General features: G+C 48.5%; 2 protein-coding genes across 30 annotated transcripts in view; one reads left to right on the top strand and one right to left on the bottom strand.

Annotated features, from left to right (window-relative positions):
• The window catches only part of ERBB4 (erb-b2 receptor tyrosine kinase 4), a 581012-nt gene extending 570914 nt beyond the window's left edge, over positions 1-10098 (top strand). For all 18 annotated transcript variants that reach the window (XM_083841514.1, XM_083841527.1, XM_083841529.1 and 15 more), the window contains one exon: positions 1277-10098. In XM_083841514.1, coding sequence (XP_083697640.1) covers positions 1277-1713 — 437 coding nt within the window. In that variant the 3' untranslated portion in view covers positions 1714-10098. The remainder of the gene's footprint in view (positions 1-1276) is intronic.
• A 2436-nt stretch (positions 10099-12534) lies between these two features.
• Positions 12535-18679, bottom strand: part of LOC310901609 (uncharacterized protein) — a 78613-nt gene continuing 72468 nt past the window's right edge. For 10 of the 12 annotated variants that reach the window (XR_014585933.1, XR_014585934.1, XR_014585935.1 and 7 more), the window contains 2 exons: positions 14571-14753; positions 12535-14111 (listed from right to left, as the gene is read on the bottom strand). Coding sequence is in view for 1 of the 12 variants with exons in the window: in XM_083841533.1 (XP_083697659.1) it covers positions 14080-14111; positions 14571-14753 (215 nt within the window). In the remaining 11 variants the exon portion in view is untranslated. Of the gene's footprint in view, positions 14112-14570; positions 14754-16518; positions 18130-18679 lie in introns of those variants that run through there. The other 2 variants (XR_014585939.1, XR_014585943.1) reach the window with 2 other exon arrangements.

Raw genomic sequence — 18679 nt, forward strand, 5'->3', positions numbered from 1 at the left:
GGGATTGGATGCCTGAATTTGTTGCAGTGTCAGTGTACACAGGTGTTGTACACACAGCGTAACGCTTCACAGGAGCTGCCTGAGCCCTCTGGGAGGCAGTAGTGGCGGCCCACGAGAAAGCACCTCCTTCCTGTCTCACCGGGCACAAACTCAGGGATGTCACGGTGTGGTCACGATGCTGCGTGCGCTCTGCCATTGGGAGGATTCAGATGAAAGCACAATATGATTGGCATTGCTTCAGAGTTCCTACTGCACTCTTGGCAAGCCATATGTGCCTGTTCCCTCTTACTGATTCAGCAAAGTTTTAGCTACATGTTCAAAATAATCTTGCTGAGCCTTGAACATTGACATTTAATATTTCTGGCCCCTTCCTGGAAAAAAACAGAGTTGAAGTGAGGACCACAGCCACCCTCTCATCTCCATGCAGCACAGCAGCACTGTATGGGAAAGGGGAGTACTGTCACCTGTGTCCTTTCTCAGGCATTTCCTTGGCCCTCTGGACACAGTAGCTGCAGGCAGGGGCCCATTTCCTTGCAGGGCAGGGCACTCTCTGGACCTGTCTCCAGAGCTTTTTGTGGTGTAAATCCACAGCAAGTGTTTTGAAGGAGCTGTATGTAACCTGCTCCAGTTCCTCTTCTGGAGCTGATGTCACTCTTGTACCCTTTCCAGGACCCATTTGAATCATTTTTTTCATAATGCTTCAAGGCCCTTTGTCCTTCAGGGATGGAAGGTTTTTAAGCAGGCAAATTGTTCTGTTAGAAATGAAGCTGTCTTAGAAGTTAGCCCTTGGGGATGCTCTTTGTGCAGAGAGGCTTAACTAAGATTTCTGTACAGCTTTCTGGATGGAAGATACATCCAAGGCTTCATGGAGAGTCAGCCACAAAGACGAAGTATCTCTGCGTGTTTGGCTCTGTAGATCTTACTCGGACAGGAAGGCCAGGATCAGATGAGGCATGGGCTATGGCTCAGCGCGAGCTGTAGTTCAGTTTCCAGCTTTGTAAGTCATTTAGATGAGTCACTCCATCTCCCAGGGTCCTGGATCTTCATTTTAACCCATATTGTCTGTTTAGGTTGTAAATTTTTCACTTCTAGCAAGTATGTGTTCAACATAGTTGGCACCTGATGTCATCTGGAGTTGGAGGAATGGCTGGGTGGAAGGATGCACTAGTCCTCAGGCTGCTTCCTGTGCAGTCTCATAGTTATATAAAAATGCGGCTTGCTACATGGATGGACAACTCTCCCTCTTTGCTTATTGTTTTTTTTTATCTTTGCTTAGATTACCTAAACCCAGTGGAAGAGAACCCATTTGTCTCCCGACGAAAGAATGGAGATCTCCAAGCTGTGGACAACCCAGAGTACCACAACGCTCCAAACGGGCAGCCCAAAGCCGAGGATGAGTATGTGAATGAGCCATTGTACCTCAACACTTTTGCAAACACCTTGGAAAATGCTGAGTACCTGAAGAACAATTTGCCAGAGAAAGCCAAGAAGGCCTTTGACAACCCAGACTACTGGAATCACAGCCTGCCCCCACGAAGCACCCTCCAGCACCCGGACTACCTGCAAGAGTACAGCACAAAATACTTTTACAAACAGAATGGACGGATCCGGCCCATTGTGGCAGAGAATCCTGAATACCTCTCCGAGTTCTCCCTGAAGCCTGGCACTGTGCTGCCCCCGCCACCCTACAGACACAGAAATACGGTGGTGTAGTAACCACGGTCTTACACAAGTGGAAAGGCAACCCCTTCTAGCTGCCTCACTCTTTCTCTCTCTCCTTTTCTCTTCTCCCCTCCCTACCTCCCTTTCTTTCTCCCATGAGCTTCCTCCTCTTGCCAGTTCACTCATTTTTGATATTTCCAAGTCAAAGGATGTCTTGGAGTCATTTGCAGATTGGGTTGGGAACCTGAAAGGAAGGAAGGAAAGAGACTTGAAAGGAGGAGTGTACAACCTGGCGCTTCCCGCAGATCTGAGGGTCAGACGGTCGGAGAAGCCAGGCAGTACCAGTAAGGGCAGTGGCAGCGTTCCTGCTGTCGAACTGGTTCTCAGTGATTCAGCCCAGCCACTGCAGGGAAAGCCGCAGAGAGGCTGTCTCTGTCAGGAGGAACTGATGAGAGTCTGTACAGCATTCCTGGAAATCTCAATGCAGTTTCCATTAGGGGGAAAAATGGACATTTTTTATATCATGTGTGATAGCATTGTAATTGAGATTGAGAATCCAGTTTCTTTCTCTAACACTTTCTATCCCAGCAACCGGAAATGGCTAACCTGGCTTTTCATAATCATTCAGATCTTCATCGTGGCTTTCTAAGAAATGATGATGTGACTCTAATAGCCGGCTAAACCCTTATTCTGAGCCACACCATGATTTTGTGCCACTTCGGTAACCACAGGGACTCCAGCTCAGAACTGGTGCATGACATGACCATTTTTGTATATCTGCCAACAGGACAAACGTTTTAAAGAGAAAAATCCTTTCAGAAAGGAGTAACAAGACCCCATCTCCAACCTGTTCTTCTTGAAGCTAAAAGACAGGCCAAGAAATCAAGATTTGTATGTAAAAAGTTTTGTTTTCCTGTTTATACCAGCTGAACATAAGTACGTAAACAGACCCAAACAAATTCTTCCCTCTTTTTCTTCTTCGCAATCATGATGGGAGTAGGGGATGCTGTCAGGCAACACTGAGGACAAGATGGAGAACTGGAGAGTTCGGTATGGTCATGAAGCCTGCTGGTGTTCTGTGGGGTGGTGGTGGGAAGGGTCCTTCAAACTGGAAGAAAGACACTGGACTGGAGAAAACGCACATAGCAGTTCACTGGAAAGTTTGTTTGCACTTAAGCTCCGATTTTATTTGAACTGTTTTCTGGATTTTGAATGAAGCAATATGGAAGTGACCAGCAAAATACAAAATAGTAATTTTAAGTTAAAAAAAGTGAATTATATGTAAAGGATGACTGTGGAAATGCCAAAATGAAGCAAACCAAGTCTTTGAAACAATGTCCACCAGTTCAGAGAGGCCATTGCATTGACTGCTTCAGAGAATACAGTGACAGAGCAACCACCTCTACTGCTGCCACGTGACAGACAGCAGAGCAAGCCCTGAAAGGGATCAGCAGAGACAAATGCCTTGCTCCGGCTTGCAGTACAGCACAGAATGCTTTTTTCTAACAGGAGGATTACTCTTGCATAGAAGAAAGCGCATACGAGGTTTGAGAAGTCAAAATGTGCATGACTTGCAGAGCTTTCAGTCAAAAAGTGTAAATAAGTATAATTCAGTCTCCTTGCACTTAGATCTGCTTTCATCAGCCTCAGTTTTTAGGCAGACACCCCGCACACACACCCTCCTCTGTTTGGAAATAACTTTCAGCCACAGTCCTGGATGTTTTTAGCGACCTGAGGCAGATGGAGCTGGGAAGGGTGCAGAAGGGGCCAGTGACACTGATGGCTGGCTCCTGATGTGCCGAGACCTGTGCGTAAGAGCATTTGCATACCTAGTTCCCACTGAAAACCTTAAGGACATTAAGTACCCTTGTAGATCTGTCTGTGTCTCTATCCGTTAAGGCTTTTAAAGGGGAAGAAATAATATCTGTTGGAGGGCAATCTTAAGCGAAAAATACCAGTTGGAGGGCAGTGTTAAATGATGCAACAGTATTTCAGTTTATGCACTTCAGTACTTTTAAAGTCAAGATCTTGGGGTAATCTGGAAACAAAACCAGCAACATCTGGTGGTCTGGAAATTGTACCAAGTTCCTCCAGAATCCTGCCATATGCACAGCTTGCCACCTTTAATCATAAGGGAGCAGAGGAAGGAGTAAGAGACATGCACTATTTACCCAAATCTTGGTGGCTCAGGGTCAGCTTGATAAAGGTATGAAGCGATTTCAAACCTGGGTTGGTTGGTAGGCTTGGATGTGGAAAGCAGATGCATGTCATCAGTCAGGGTTGGTTCTGCCAACAGCCTGCTTCTGCACCGCGTGTGTTGAGGCCAGCTTGAGCCAGCTGAGCTGCACTCCAGCTGCGGGGCAGGTGCTAGACCTGTAAATGCAGTACGGAGCTGGGGAGCCCGAAAACAGCAAGGGCAAGTATGGAGCTTTGAAGCTATTGGAAGGAGATGTTGGGCCAGGTGGTACCAAGGCGGTGTGTGGTGGCAGAATAAAGTGGCCCACAGAGCACTGAGGTGGGATCGATGGTCCGTGAGCATCATGCATCCCAGAGGCCTTGTCTCCTCCCAGCGCCCTCCCGTAACCACTCATGATTTGTGACAGGAGACAGAGGCAGGCACTGGGCAGGGGCTGGGTGGCAGAATTGTGGCATGAAGTCCTGCAGACGTTGCTTCTGGAAGGTTTGCTGGTAGTGCTCATGGTGTCGTCTGAAGTATGGCCAAAGGTATGGGAGGTTGGGCAGCAATTGCCAAGCTGCTTGGGGACAAGGACCGGCGCAAGAGCACAGATGCCTGACAGTGCGGCAGCAGCTTAGGTGATATAGGTAGGTGGAGTAGAGGGGAGAAGGCATGGGATGGTTTGTCCCTGAACAAGGCCTTATAACAGAGTACCTCCTAATGGAGAAAAAACCTGGCGGTAAGCTTGTGTTTGAATTCAAAGAGGGGCATGCAAAAGCTACTGGGGAGAGATGCTCACATCTCCAAAACCTGAAAGGATGGTGCTAGAGTGTAGCTGCTAATGGAAGGTGAAGGCCTGTTTGTTTCTCGGATAATTAAGTAGTACCAGTGTTAGAATAGTCAATATGTAAATAATTGTGTTCTTTGACAATTTAACAAGTCTTACAAAGCTTGAATTATTTATTCAATTTAATTGTTGACTGTGGGTATGACGTAGTATGTTAGGTAGTGTGGAAACACAGAGGTTCCTTGAAGTGAGGCTGAGCAGTGCTCAATGCACCTTGTATAGCAGAGGACACAAGGGATCAATGAACACAGCAGTCTGTGATGATGGAAACTCAACAAACTGCAGCTTAACAGATGGGCATTCTTTTTCCGAGCTTTTGGTTTGAGTTGCAATTGCCAAAAATGTTCCTTGCATTTCCTGCTGCGCCTATAGTTGTCCTTTGTTGCAGTGTATGGATGTGCATGGTGCTGAGCACCTGGTTAACCATTTTCTTCCTCCCAATGAGAATAACACAGCCCATAAGCGTACACCTGTCCTTTGAAACGGAAGTTCCTTGGAAATAGTAGGTTTTTGTCCCTTTGCCAAAAATTGAGTTTAACTATGGTTAACGGAAAAACAGCGAAACTAAGAGCAAAGCTGGCTTTTTTGATCTAATCAGCAAAAACACCTGCCTGGCCATAACTCGTGTGTTTGCATTAGTGGTTATAGCTGCTATTTTGGAGCAAGGAACTCAGACAAATGTACATGAAAAATCAGGGCAAATATTCACCTATTACACTGTGAAAGATGAAGTTCAGGCTTTGTAACGAATATTCACAGGTTTGTGGGAAAAAAAGGGGTATTTCCACCCACAAACTGCATTTTGTCAGCACAAAGCAGTAGGTGAGAGCACGGGCAGAATTATTTTCTCCAGCTCTGATAAATTCTCTGGCTCTACAATGGTATCTATACACACCACTGTCAGTTTTTATGGATTTTATAATGCAGACACCTATTTATCAATGTTTTCCCTTTGCTTATCATAGCATGCACGATGCAAGAGCAGTGAATAACTTTTCAAGAGCAGATACCTGCATGTGTATCAGCCTTTGTCCAAGGCACAAAGCACACGTGCTAAATGAAGGAGAACAAAAGCTTATTTTACCTAATCTCTCGCAGTGATACTTGTCTTAGACGTTACCTGCCTAGCTGAGGGCTATTTCAAACAGATGTGGAAGCTGGATTGATTTGCTGTAACGTAATTGACTGAAATCCATTTCTCCTAACTTCCTTTTTCAGTTCTTTTTCAAATTTTTCTGTACAGTAGATAAGGAGATGTGCTTACACGGCCATTTGCTCAGATGTAGCAGAGTATTTATAACTTGTTTTCAAACAGGTCATCCCTCCCAGGTAGCAAGCAATGGAAATAAATCTGAGTGCGTATCAGCAGCAGGAGCTACCACGTGGATCTGTGTCAGGTACCTTAAGCTCAGCCCAGAGATCTTTCTACAGAAAGAAAGTTGTATTGACCCTGGTTTTTACCACTTAGTAGAAAATGCATTCTTGACTGTGGGAGTTGTATGCAGTGATCTCATTTCTTGTGTTTCTCTGGGTTAATGAGGAGAGATCTTCCCTTCCTGTCCACAGGGCAACTTCTGGTAAGCCCAGAAATTGAGTGTTAGGGGCAGTTGTGTTTATGTGCTGCAGGGGCCAGGCAGCCTGCACGCATGCAGTGGATCCAGCGCTTATTTCCAATCAAGATTTGAGTGGGAATTACACAGGAGCATACCCCTGCCCTCAGCCACCACCGGGCCCAGCCTCGACACAAGGAAAACAGCAGCTCTTAAAGACCAGCATGGCCCCAACTGCTCCAAAACCTGCTGCAGCCAGCTGGAGCCGGGCAGTCCAGGGGGGGAGTGCCAGCTGTGACATGGGTCCGGAAATAAAGCTTGGGGTGGGTTTTTTGGTATGTGTGTTCTTGATTGTTTCTTGTCCTTTGGTTTTATTTTATTTTTTTAAGGCTAGACCTTGGGAAACTCAGGTGTTAACAAAAAATCTGGTATTGTTTTTCTGATGGGGTGTCTGTGGAGGTGTCCTGTGTCATGGTGGTGGTGCAAACAAAGGGCCTACGTGGGCTCTGTTGGGCTGTGCAGGAGATGAGGAGGCTTTGGTACAAGTCAGAGCTAGGTTTTCCTGGTCCTGCAATTCCCAGGGTAACAAAGCCTGGCTGCCTTCAGGAGCCCTGTGCACCCTGGGCAGGAATCTTTCCAGAAACCAACAGCCACTGTGGTACACGTGTCTGTCCGTCCACCCGTTCAGTGGCAGGGAATGGGAATTAATGTCACTGCCCCAGGGACCGGCAGCTGGGGCATCTGCTTCAGTGTACAGGGGCACCGCTCTCCTGCTGGGCTCTGTTTTCCCTTGTTCTGCACAAGTGGAGAATCAGGTTTTCCACCTTGATTTCCCAATCAGATTTCAAAATTCGGAAGCTCAAGTAGGTGTTCTGCTTTGAAGGCTCTTTAGCATGAGGAGGACTGGTAGAAAATAGGTTTTAGCAAGAACCGGAGTCAGGCCTCAGGTTATCAGTAACCTCTTTGGCTCTTAAAGATCACCTCAAAGGAGACAGAATCGCCCGGAGTTCTTCTGTATTTTCTAAAAGACGTTTTTACATGCAATAACATAAAAAGACTGTTCATTTCTAGATCTGTCAGTTGTAATGTTCCCATTACCCTGGATTGTAAACCTCTGCTGCTGACAAAACAGATTGTCTGTTACACGTCCTGGATTTGGGTTCAAATGTTACTTCAGAAAGCCAGGGCTGTGAATGGGCAGGGCCTGGAGGTCTGCAGGGTTCACGCTTCCTCACAGGACAGGAAGCACGGTCATCCACCAGGGCAGCCTCTGCAGCTCGGCTGCTTGGAGCATGCCCCCGCTTCATTTTTTCTCTTTTGCTAAGCGGTATGCAAGTAGAAATAGCCACCGTTACAAACCAGGAATAAATAACAAAGTTCCACAGTTAGAAGCACCACTTTGAAATGTGCAAAAATGATTTGTGTCCACCCTTATTTTATTTTAGCACAAGGTCATACTCCTACCGTTCTGTGCATTAGTACTTGATGATGCTAGTAGGCTCACTGCTCTTGGGGAAAGGACTGAAGCTACAGCTGTCTTCATTGCCCTGTGGCATCAGCTGGGATCACTGTGTAGGTCTGGGCAATGCGGAGCACCTTCTGGGGAAGCTGGCGGGTGTTAAAGCCCACCTGGCGGTGGTGGGACACGGTGGGACTCACCTGAACTGCAGCCGTGTGCCTCTCGTGACCAGTGCCAGGCTGAAGAAACGGTCCCACCCAAGGCATCCTCCAGTTAGGGGCTGTGCTGAGAAAGGCGGATGTGTGAGAGGGACAGCTAAGGTTGCTTCCCCAATGAGGAAGTGAGAGCAGTCAGTGCTATGGTTTTTTTCTCCTTTATTTTGAGAGAGCCCTTTGGACCTTGGGGGGGGGGGTGGGGTTAAAGAGAGGCTTGTAAGGTATTACACCATGCGAGTAGTTACAACCCAGTTCTTTCCCCTCCCCAGTAAAAAAAAAAAAAAGCCATGAAGTTGTGCTCCAAGCACATCGTGCACAAAGCCACCAGGGCAGAGGTGCACCTTACACAGCACCCTCTTGCTGACGGCTCGGGGTGGTTGCTGTGACCAGGGCACATGCATACATCCCAGCTTCGGCTGTCACTGCAGAGCCACTGTCCCCACACCCTGCCCAGGCTTTGAGCCCTCTTAGGGATAAAAGCACTGTATTGTCCATAGCACTCTGAAGACTAACCCTTTTTGGATAACCACAGTAAGAAACTGTGAATGGTATTTTTTAAGTAAGTGTAGATATGTATGCCGTTCTTTTGAGGTAAGGTACTATGACATATGTAGCATAAACTGGTACTGTTGTTAAATGGGTCGATTATTAACTGAGCAGCTGTGTAAGGGGTAGCTAACTTTGAATGCACTACAACCAGTGTTCCTTTGGAGACGGGGACTGAAGGTATTTGCTGGGTATATGTCTTCATGGTGGGGTATGTTGAGGAGAAAATGCAGATCAAAGAAAAATCACCGTTATTTAATAGCATTTTGTGTTGTAAATTGGTGCACATTCAGTACATTATTCACAGTGGTTTTAACCTTTTTTTTTTTGGACCAGTTTTTGAAATTTCCCCGACATCCTAACTTGGAATTTCTAAAGAGGTAGCAGCCCTAGTGTACGGAGGGGAAACTGAGGGGAAATAGAAGTCTGTTTCTAAAAACAGACTATCCAAAACAACCTCTCCAAAATACATTTCTTAACCTTGTGGTCTCAAACTACGTATTCGTCCTGGTGAGGCTCAAATTCCCAAGCCTGGAGGACAACACTGCTGCCCCCTCAAAATCCAAGGCTGGGCCCGGTATGGGAGGCGAAGCAGGAAGAGCACAGAGCTCCTGCGAGGTGGGCGCCCCTCACAGCACCTCCCAAACCAGCACAGCTGCCTGCCGGGAGATAGGCGAGGCAGGGATGGGGAGGGTTTTTAGGCAATTCTCCATGTGTTTATAGTGCACAGAGGTGTTACACACTAACTACTTCTGCCTTATGAAGTACCTTCAGAAGAAGAGAAGCATCAGCATGTTGGGGAAGACGCTCATTTCGTGCAGAGTGATGCATTCAGAGTTAGCTGCCTTTCTGAAACAAAAATACAAAAACTACTGTATGTTACTTTGAAAATGTGAATAGTATTTTTATAGCTTGTTAAAGACACAGCTAGTTGCATTTGTAAATAAGGATAATGTTGCTTTTATTTTCCTTGTGGACACCATTATTTGGAACATAATTGTCCTTAGGGTTGATTTGTATATAGGTAATTTGCTTGTGATTTATGCCGCTCCTCCCCTTTTCTTTCTTTCCCTTCCCACCCTCTGGTTTTGATTAGAAATACCATTTTTGGCATTCTGTGTGATTCTGTGTTTTAGCACTATTGTGGTGTGTTCAGACTTTCTGCACTTGCTTACACAGTAGGGTATGCCAATTGTGTGTGGCGTAATGTTACTTTAACCTTTTGTTTCTCATATTTTAGCTATTGAGGATTACGCACTGTTAAAATACTTACTGACCTGGGTTAATATTAGGTACATATTTTAGCATAATTTCCCTTCTTTTCATGGTTTCTTGTTTTTTCTTTTTTTTCCCCTTCCCTCCCCTTTTGTCTTGTTTGGAGGCTGGGGAGAAGCCTGTGGATCTTCTCTTTTGTGTGGTTATACTTTTTCCCCCGTGTGCAGTCCCAAGTTTCTCCTCATGGTCCTTGGGGTAGAGCTTTATCTGTTTGTTAAGGCAAATGTAGACTGCGACCCACCTTGCATCAACCCACGCTCATCCCAGCTGAACAATTTGAAAACTGTTCTGCCTTTTTGTTACATGAATCTGTCAGAAATATATTTTTAATTTAATATAAATGAAATTCAATAAAATATGAAATAAAACGCCTCTGTGTCCATTTGGAATTTCTTCCCAGGGATCGAGCATTTCCAGCAACACGGCCCCCGCTCCTGTCCTGGCCTTGGGTGCCGAAGCCTCGTGCAGGGCACCTGGGCTGGGGTGGCCCTGTCCTTACCTGCAGGCGGCACTGCCTGGGGGGCTGCTGGGAGCTCGGCCCTCCCCCTGGCAAAATGGAAAGGCACCCACACATGGGATGGCCCAGAGCCAGGTGAAGGCCAGCAAGCTGTGGGGTGGCCTCCCCAGCTGCAGGCAGGGAGCATCTGGAGGACAGCGCCCCAGGGTGCCGCAGCTGGGTGCCACCCAAGAGTCAGCAAGGCCGAGCAGACCCCAAAGCCACGGCAGCCTGGGAGCACAGCATGACTGAAACTCCAATGCGGGTAGCCCAGGACTGCCCCCACGGCACCGAGGCCAGCTCCAGCAGCAACCCCCTTCTTCCCTGCCGCTGGGTGTCTGGAACACCAACACCACCTTGTTATGTCACAGGTCTCTGCGCTGTGACCATCATGGGATGCGCACAAAGCCTGTGAATGGTTTCAGTCCTGCTGCCCTGTGTGCCAGCTCACCTGCATAGGGACCTGCTGCAGCTCCTTAACCCCATGGCAGCCCCAGCCACAGTCAGGTTGGTGTACAGCTTCGCTGGGGGGGGAGGGTGCAGTGTATTAAAACACAAAACCCCAATGGCTTAAATACAATTAAAAAAAAAAACAAAACATTCAAGCATGCAGGCTGCACAAGTGCTCGCACACCGCTGTGTTACCCACCCTCCCACCACCGCAGCCTTGGCCAAGCCATTACGCTGGCTTTGGCAGCTGCACCATCACAGCCAGCTAAAAACTGGGGTGGCTGCATGCAGCCCTCACCCGAGGGGCTGACCCAAGGCACATCCCCAGCCAAGCACCCACCCTGCAGGGTCCCCTGGCCCCTTCCCAGCACCGCGTCTGCTGTGAGTGCTGGGGTTAATCCCTCGGGTTCTGGCACACACCCGACATCAAAACGCTCTCACTGCCCTGAATCTGCCTTTCTGGCTAACCGCATTACCAGGACTCCGGAGAGCATTTTAAATTTAGTGCGAAACAGTAAAGGTCATTTGGCTCTTTGAGGCGCATTTTAAAATACTCCAGTCTCTCTGGATTGCAACTATTTGTTTCAGGAATGACCTCAACATTTTATACCCAGTAGTCTGGAAAGGTCATTTCACACAAGTACAATTCTCTTTGCTGTGCCGGGTGCTTACGTGGCGCCCCTCTGAACGGGCCCGCCTGGTTTCAGTCAACGCCACAAAGGCAGACGAAGGCGTCAGCTGGAGAGCATCAGGAACACAGCTCTTAGTACCAGCGCTGCTTGCTGCAAAGCTGCCAGTTTTATGTTATTAAGTGTGCATGCTCCATGAATTATGAGGGATTATGACCCACATTTTTCCCCAGGGACAGCTGAAGTCCTGCTCGCCAGCAGGAAGGTGTGCTGTCACAAGCCCCTGCCTTCCCGGGTGGGCTCTGGGGACAGGGTGGCCACCTGGCACCCAGCAGGGCCCCAGCACCGAGTCCTGGCTGTGCTGCAGCACTGTGTCCTTTCTGTGCCCCAGGAGACATGCACTGTCACAGGCTGTGGCTGAGCTAATACGGCGCAGAGGAAATGGTGTCTGATGCGAAGGCTGAGATATGACACGAAAAACTCCTTCTATCATTGCTGTAAAACTTTAGCAATGCTTCAAAACAAATAAATTCCAGACACGAGACAGACAAGTGTGTTATTAAATACACCCTCCCCACCCCCAATTCACTGTCCCCAGGTGGGTTTGATTTACCTGCCCCTCCCCCCAGAAAAAAAGAGAAAAAAAAAAAAAAAAAAAAAAAAAGGCTTAATCAACCAGCTATTTTCCTCTGAAACAATATTAATTTAAAGCCTCTGTCACTCATTCAGACAAGCCCTGCGAAGGCTATTAAATTCAGGTGTTTAAGCTGCTGCTGAAAAGCACAATTTAGCTTTTGCAGGCAGTTTCATGCTGCATGAGGTTATCTGTGTCTTTCATGAAACAGATGGGCAAGTGCATATGAAATTATTCAGACATGAAGGCTCATTTCAGAATAAAGGTTGATCGTGCAGTAAAAAAAAAAAAAAAAACCACTATCTATCTGCAGGGCTGGATGACCCAACACAACCACACCAGCAGCAGGCTTTGGAGCTCTGCCCAGCATGTGGCTGGGGCTTCCAGCAGCAGCCCTGGCTGCCTTGTGCAGCAGCAGCATTTTGTCCCAGCAGAGCTCAGCTGCACCCCTGGGTGCTGAGCACAGACGGGCAGCTCGCTGCCAAGCTCTGCGCTCACCAAGAGCAAAGCGAGCAGCAGCTGCTGGCCCCGCACCACTGGTGGTAAAGTCTGGGACCACGTAGGCAGGAGAGGTTTGGGGGGGGGGGGGGGGGGGGGCGGAAATCAACATTTCAGTAGCAGTGGAGCAGCCCCACAAGTCAGACAAAGCGCGTTAAAACGTGCACTCAATTTACAAAATATACAACTGTAAAGCTGCAAAGAAGTCGATGAATAGCCCATTTAAAACAAACAAAACACCCCTCATGTACAGAAGATTGTACCAAGTTAAAAAAAAAAAAAAATCAGATGACTTTTTTTTTAAAAAAAAAAACAAAACAAACAGCACCACTGAAGTCACGGCAGCTATTGCTAAGTCACAGGGGCTGAATACATCTTGTGTAGATCTCTGAGTGGCCCGGGAAGTATTTTGTACATTGCTGCTTGATGCTAGAAAAAGTCAAACCAGAAGAGCAGAGGGCAGCAAATGAACTGCCCCTTGGCTACTTTAGTCTGCCCATAGTGCTCTCTCAACTAAATTCCTCTGCCGGGATTACACAGTGCCCATCACACAGGCAGAGTCAGGCTGTGCAAAGAGCTCACGCCCAGGAAATGCCTCGGCTCTTCAGCTTTAAACCAGCCTCAAATGCCAGCTCCTTCGGCATTCAGTGCAGGCTGGGGGTGCTGCCCAGGGCTGGACCCGGGATGGGGTGCACGGGGACCATATGGGCCTTGTGGGGCCCAGTGGCACAATGGACCCCAGGAGAGTCAAGGCCTGAGCCTCCCGTGTATGTTTGTATTTACCTGTGAGGCTGCAATGCCTTGGTGGTTGTTGGCGGTGTTTTTTTGTTTTTGCTTGGTTGTTTTTGTTGTTGGTGGTTTTTTTTAAGTTTGATTTAGTTAAAGTGCAATGAGGCCCTGGGGAAAGCTGCAAAAGACAAACCTGCCTGTAAAGGCAAGGCTATTTGGGGACAACACATTAAAATAAATAAACTGAGTAGAAAAAGAGCCCAGGAGCAGCTTCTGTGGGGATCCCAGGGAAAAAAAAAAAAAAAAAAAAGACTCAATGTGCAAGTGTAACAGGTAGCTGGGACCAGTACTGTGAGAGGGTGTAGCTGAGGTCTTACCTGAAAGGTTGTGGCCGGAGCGCTCCATATTGCCCACGTCTCTCAGACCAGGCAGGCTGAGCTGGAAACTTGTCCTCCTGAGTCATTTTTGCAACAGCATCACCAAATGTTTGCCAGCTGGAATGCCGGGAGCATTTTGGAATAACTCAGTCAAGACATTTGATTGAGCCTCTTGAAGATTTGGTGATATGGAGGGGCTGCGGGTGTGGGGTTGTTTTATCTCCCTGACCCCATGTCCCAGGCAGGCTCCTGGGGACACTGCAGGGGCACTGTGACCGTGTCCCTGCCCCCTCCCTCCAGCTCCAAGGCAGGATCTGTTGTTCTTGTCCTGCTCCTTCCCTGGGCAAAACTGATTTTGAAGGTTTTTCAGAAGCGAGCCAAAAACATCAAACCAAACAGCTCTGGCCTTTGCTCCTTGCTGACCTCTGGTGCTCACCTGGGGACTGCTGTTCCCAAACCTGACCCACGTCCAGCTCCCAGCGCAGCCACCAGGCCAGGGGTCGCTATGTAATGCCCAGACTGGCATGGGGACAGCCTCAACTTGTCCCAGCAACCAGAGAAACAACACCTAGAGGAAAAAGCGGGAGAAGGGGGTTTAATCTCATGATGAGATTAAACTGAATTGCACGGGCAAAGCCTTGAATGCCCCTGAGAGCAATGTGCCCCTGGAAGAGCCCCGGGACCACAGGGGGACTGTGCATCTTCCCAGAGGGGATGCTGCCAAAAACAGGCAGCTGGGTGCAGCCTCTGATGCACTCAGCCCAGCTTGGAGAGCCATCCTGAGTCTTTGTGTTTCTCTATTTAAAAATGATCACATGGCAAGACTTAAAAACCTTTTTCCATGTTATCTTCAACTGCCCATTCAAACCCATCTTCCCCTTACTTTTGCAAAGCGGCAGCATGTGCCAGAGCAGGGCACGGCTGGTTTTACCCTCAGCTGACAGAGCACCTGCTGAGGTCCTCATTTCAGGGAGCACCTCCAGAAGGGACACCCACTCCGTGCCACCAACCTGCTGTGTGTGCTCACCTCTCCAGGGAGAACAGCTGATGAACATCCAGCACAACTGCAAAAGCCTCTTTTCCTTGCAGAAAAGAGCCCTGTTAAGCTGGGTGCCTCTCTTGTTGCACACACTGCTGAGGGCCACCAGAGTTGCTGCAGAGGTGCCAGGACTGCAGATGGCCAGGCTGAGATGGAGGCAGCAAGACGAGGCTGCAGAAACACAAGAGACACCAAGAACATGTTAAACCTGACCTTTAACCCAGGCCTACTTTCTTCCAAGTATTTGTTGAAAAATAAACCCAAACCACCAACACCAAGCAAGATGTGCAGCAGCCCAGCCTTAGCAAAGCCCAGCTGCTGCCCTCTCTCCCTGCTCTCTCCTGTCATGGGCCAGCACTGAAATGAGTTTAACACTGCCTTTGAGCCTCCACTCCTTCACCTCAAGCCCTCTGTCACGCTGCATCAGGGCCATGACACCGGGAGACAACATTAAGGAAGCAGAAACAGATCATTTCATTTGGCATAAATGGCATGAACAGCATAAACTGCTTCAGGCAAGGCTGTGTTCGCCTCTGTGATAAATCCTCACCCTCTTCTCCCCTATTTTGTTTGTGTTTTTTTTCACCACGAAAAGCCTTTACTATTGTTATGCAAAAGAAACCTATATGAATTGCTTCCTGCAAAGCACAGCAAGTAAACAAGATTGTAGCAACAAGGGAACAAGTCACGGTTTCTTTTCAGGCATCCCCACAGTAATCTGCTTTTGTCTCCATTATACAGGGCGTGTGTCGCAGTGCCCCATGCGAGGGCCTTGCGCAGAGCTGAACAGAGGAATTACAACAAAGGAAACCCTTTGTTCCCACAGACTAGAAATGGTCCTGGTTTTTTCAGACCTTTCTACCAACGTGTGCTCCTGGCAATGCAGGAACAGGGACTGGGCAGGGGACAGGAACATGGGAGGACAGGAGGCGTAAAGAAACAGCTGTACAGCGTGAAGAGCCAGCTGATCTCTTTCATGGCCTGCAGCTTTGGCACCTGCCTCTTTCTGTGTCTCTGCTTCTCTCCCTCTGACCTTGCTGGTCCAGTTGGGGCTGGGGACTGTGGGGCTCCCCCCGCCTTCCTTGGCAGCTGAACCACGGCTGAAGGCATCGCACACCGCAGCACGGCAAGGAAAGCAAACACGTACACAGCTTCAGCAAAACCCTGCCTGCTGGCAGCTGAACCCAGCTACTCCAACACTGCTTCGGTCAGTGGTGGGCGGTCCTGAGCAGGCTCTGAGGAGCATGGAGCAGCACCAAGGGATGGAGAAGACCTGGCCAGGAAAGCACAGCCTGCCTGGGGCACGCCACACCTGTCTCTGGGCTTGGTGCTGTGCCATGAGCCGTCTGCACAAGGAAGGAGCTGGATACTTCCTGGTGCAAACTCGTGGTCCGTGCTACTGCTGCAGGAGCTGGGAAACATCCAGACTGGCCCATCTTTATGACACTTAACAGGTGACCTGAAGGGCAGCTTACCGTATTACTTCTATGCCCTTTGTACCTCCTCTGCTACGTATGGAACAGCTTCCATAGGTGTTTGGGTTTCTTCTTCCATTACTTTTTAACATAGCAGTTGGCAGCGTCAGGCTGCCCATCGTTAGCTGCACTGAATGCCACATCATTGCTTTAAGTTTCAAATGAGTTGTGGCACTCTGGAGTCCTGTCAAACCAAGGAAAAATGAACGTAACGACTACGTGCTTAACGTGGTTTAACGCTGAGTAGAGACAAGCCCGCTATGATTCTATTCCATGGCGCTATGAAAGCCACCCCACCTGCCTGCTGGCTGTAACACGGCACGTACAAAGCTGCTGCCCCGATGGGACAGGGAAACCCGGAGCTGGCAGGCACCCCCAGCCTGCCTGTCAGGATGCGCTGCAGCTGCAGGTTTGCAGGAAGGTGTGTTTGCACCTTGTAGGTTGTGCCACACTACGGCCAGCAGCAGGGTGGTTTATGGAGCTGAATGGGGGGCCTGAGCAATGAGTGCACACACAGACATACAGGCAACTGGCCCACAAGGAAAGCCCCCTGCCAAAACACTGCCATGCTGTGCATCAAGGCACGTAGGCAGCGAGCTGAGAGCTGGGCAGCAGGAAAGAGGTAATTGTTCAAGACTTTCCTGTCTGAATTTGCTGATTTGCTGAAACTGGTGTTTGATGGGGTGGTGATGGCTTCCAACCAGGAACAGGGAGTTGTGGCAGGAACCAGGGACTGCGACACCTCCCAGGACCCCAACAGAGGTGACACTACAGCAAGACTTAAACATGAAATGTTTGAGTATCAGGGGCAGACAGATTGAGTGTCCTGCCATTAGACATAATGCCTTTGCCAGAAAAGAGAAATGAGCTAAGAACTTTCCTTCCCTACCATTTTATCTGCTCTGTGCAGGATTGCCAGATTATGCAGAAATACTGAGCAGCAGACAGTGAAATGTTTGCATTGCATTTGCATTGTTTACAAAGAGAAGTAAAACACGCTCATTTTGATTGAATGTATTTATAACTGCAAGGGAGAAAACGATCGTGCATGGAAGGCAGGAGTAACAACTGGGTGATTTTCCAGTGCTGATTGAATGCAGACTTACCACGCCCGAGCTGCCCCCCAGGTCCTTACCACGTCTGTTATTCCATGACCTCTGGCTAAAAGGGTGGCAGAGAAGGAGACTATGTCCTGGTGGGCAGCAAGGATCTCAAAGCATCTGACCAGCGAACACAGGAGAGAGGATGAAGTTCACCTCCTAATTGACTAAACCGATTGCATTTTGTATTTTAACAGAATCCATGTATTTTTCTGGGTCTCTGTTAGCTGAGAGGGTAAAACCCCATCAAGCTTTAATGGCCTGGAAGAACTTTACAAGGTAGCCAAGACTGCAATAGTTAAAATAAGTTAGGCTCCAACCTGTACAGGGCCCAGAATAGCAAAGCATTCACAGGTGGTACCTCTGTGCAGGCAAGCAGCTTCATTTCAGTCACATATAGTGGCTAAACAATGGAGGATGTTTCCTGTCACATTAGAAATATTCAATAGCTTTTAATAAGGACAAAAAGAGGAGGAGGAGGAGGTGAATATTTCAGAAGCTATTGTTTGAATGTTGTAGTTTTAAATGGTACCTACAGTAACTTGGGACTAATTTTGAGGATTAGGGTCCGTAACATGATGGTGGGGCTGTGTCTCCTGCTTCTGCTTGCCATTTGGTATAGCAGAGGGAGAAGCTGAAGGCCTTGGATGGTACAATGAGCTCAACCGTCCTGAACTTCAGTGCTTCTTTGAAGAACAGTCACCGTGCTTTTGACGTCACCAGCAGAGCATGGACAAAAGGCAAGCCAGTGCCAGAGCTGCTCGATAAATCTCGGCCTCCCGATTCCCAGGCCAGGGTCCTGCCAAGTGAGTGCCGCCCTGTACCGCAGCACGAGGTGCCACTGCAGCCCGGGGACTTTGCTCGCTGCCCGTGCAGGAGATGGGGATGTCGCTCATGTCCTACAACCCTCATCAACCCAGTGCAGAGTGCTTTGACTCATGGATGCCAGAGACAGCATTAATATTCAAAGATCTGCCAGGAGAATGCAAAAGGGTGAGAAATAGGTTTTCTACACTGCTAAGAAGTTATTCCAGCATAAAGGAGAAGAAACAATGTGAAATTCAGACCTCTTCATGTGACATCCTATTGTGCTTACATTCCCTATTGTCAGACCCGATAGCTGGCTGAGAACAGATGTCAGATTACCCTGAATGTTACTTTTTTAAAAACTCACTCAATGCCAGAGATATGTTGTCAGTTTTCAGACCATTTTGACAAATTGTGCCTGCTGTGCTGCGTTCCTTGACAAACCTGCAGCGAGCCCCGGAAGACTGCACTGGGGTGACAGACAGCAACTGAGTCACCACCGTCCCCAGGATGCTGCACCAGAGAAGCTGTGCCACCTCGTCCCCTCCAGGCTGGTTTCCCACCCGCCCCAACACGCGAGGCACTGCAGGAGACCCTCAGCACGCTGGTCGTCTTTCCTGGGAAGCTCCTAAGTGAAACAGCCCAAAGACTGGAGCAGGGACAAGCCCGGACGGGGAAGGCTCTCACTGAAGCAAGTCAGTGGCAAGGAAAGGGC

The sequence above is a fragment of the Anser anser genome (assembly GCF_964211835.1).
Source record: "Anser anser genome assembly, chromosome: 6".
Lineage (NCBI taxonomy): Eukaryota > Metazoa > Chordata > Aves > Anseriformes > Anatidae > Anser > Anser anser.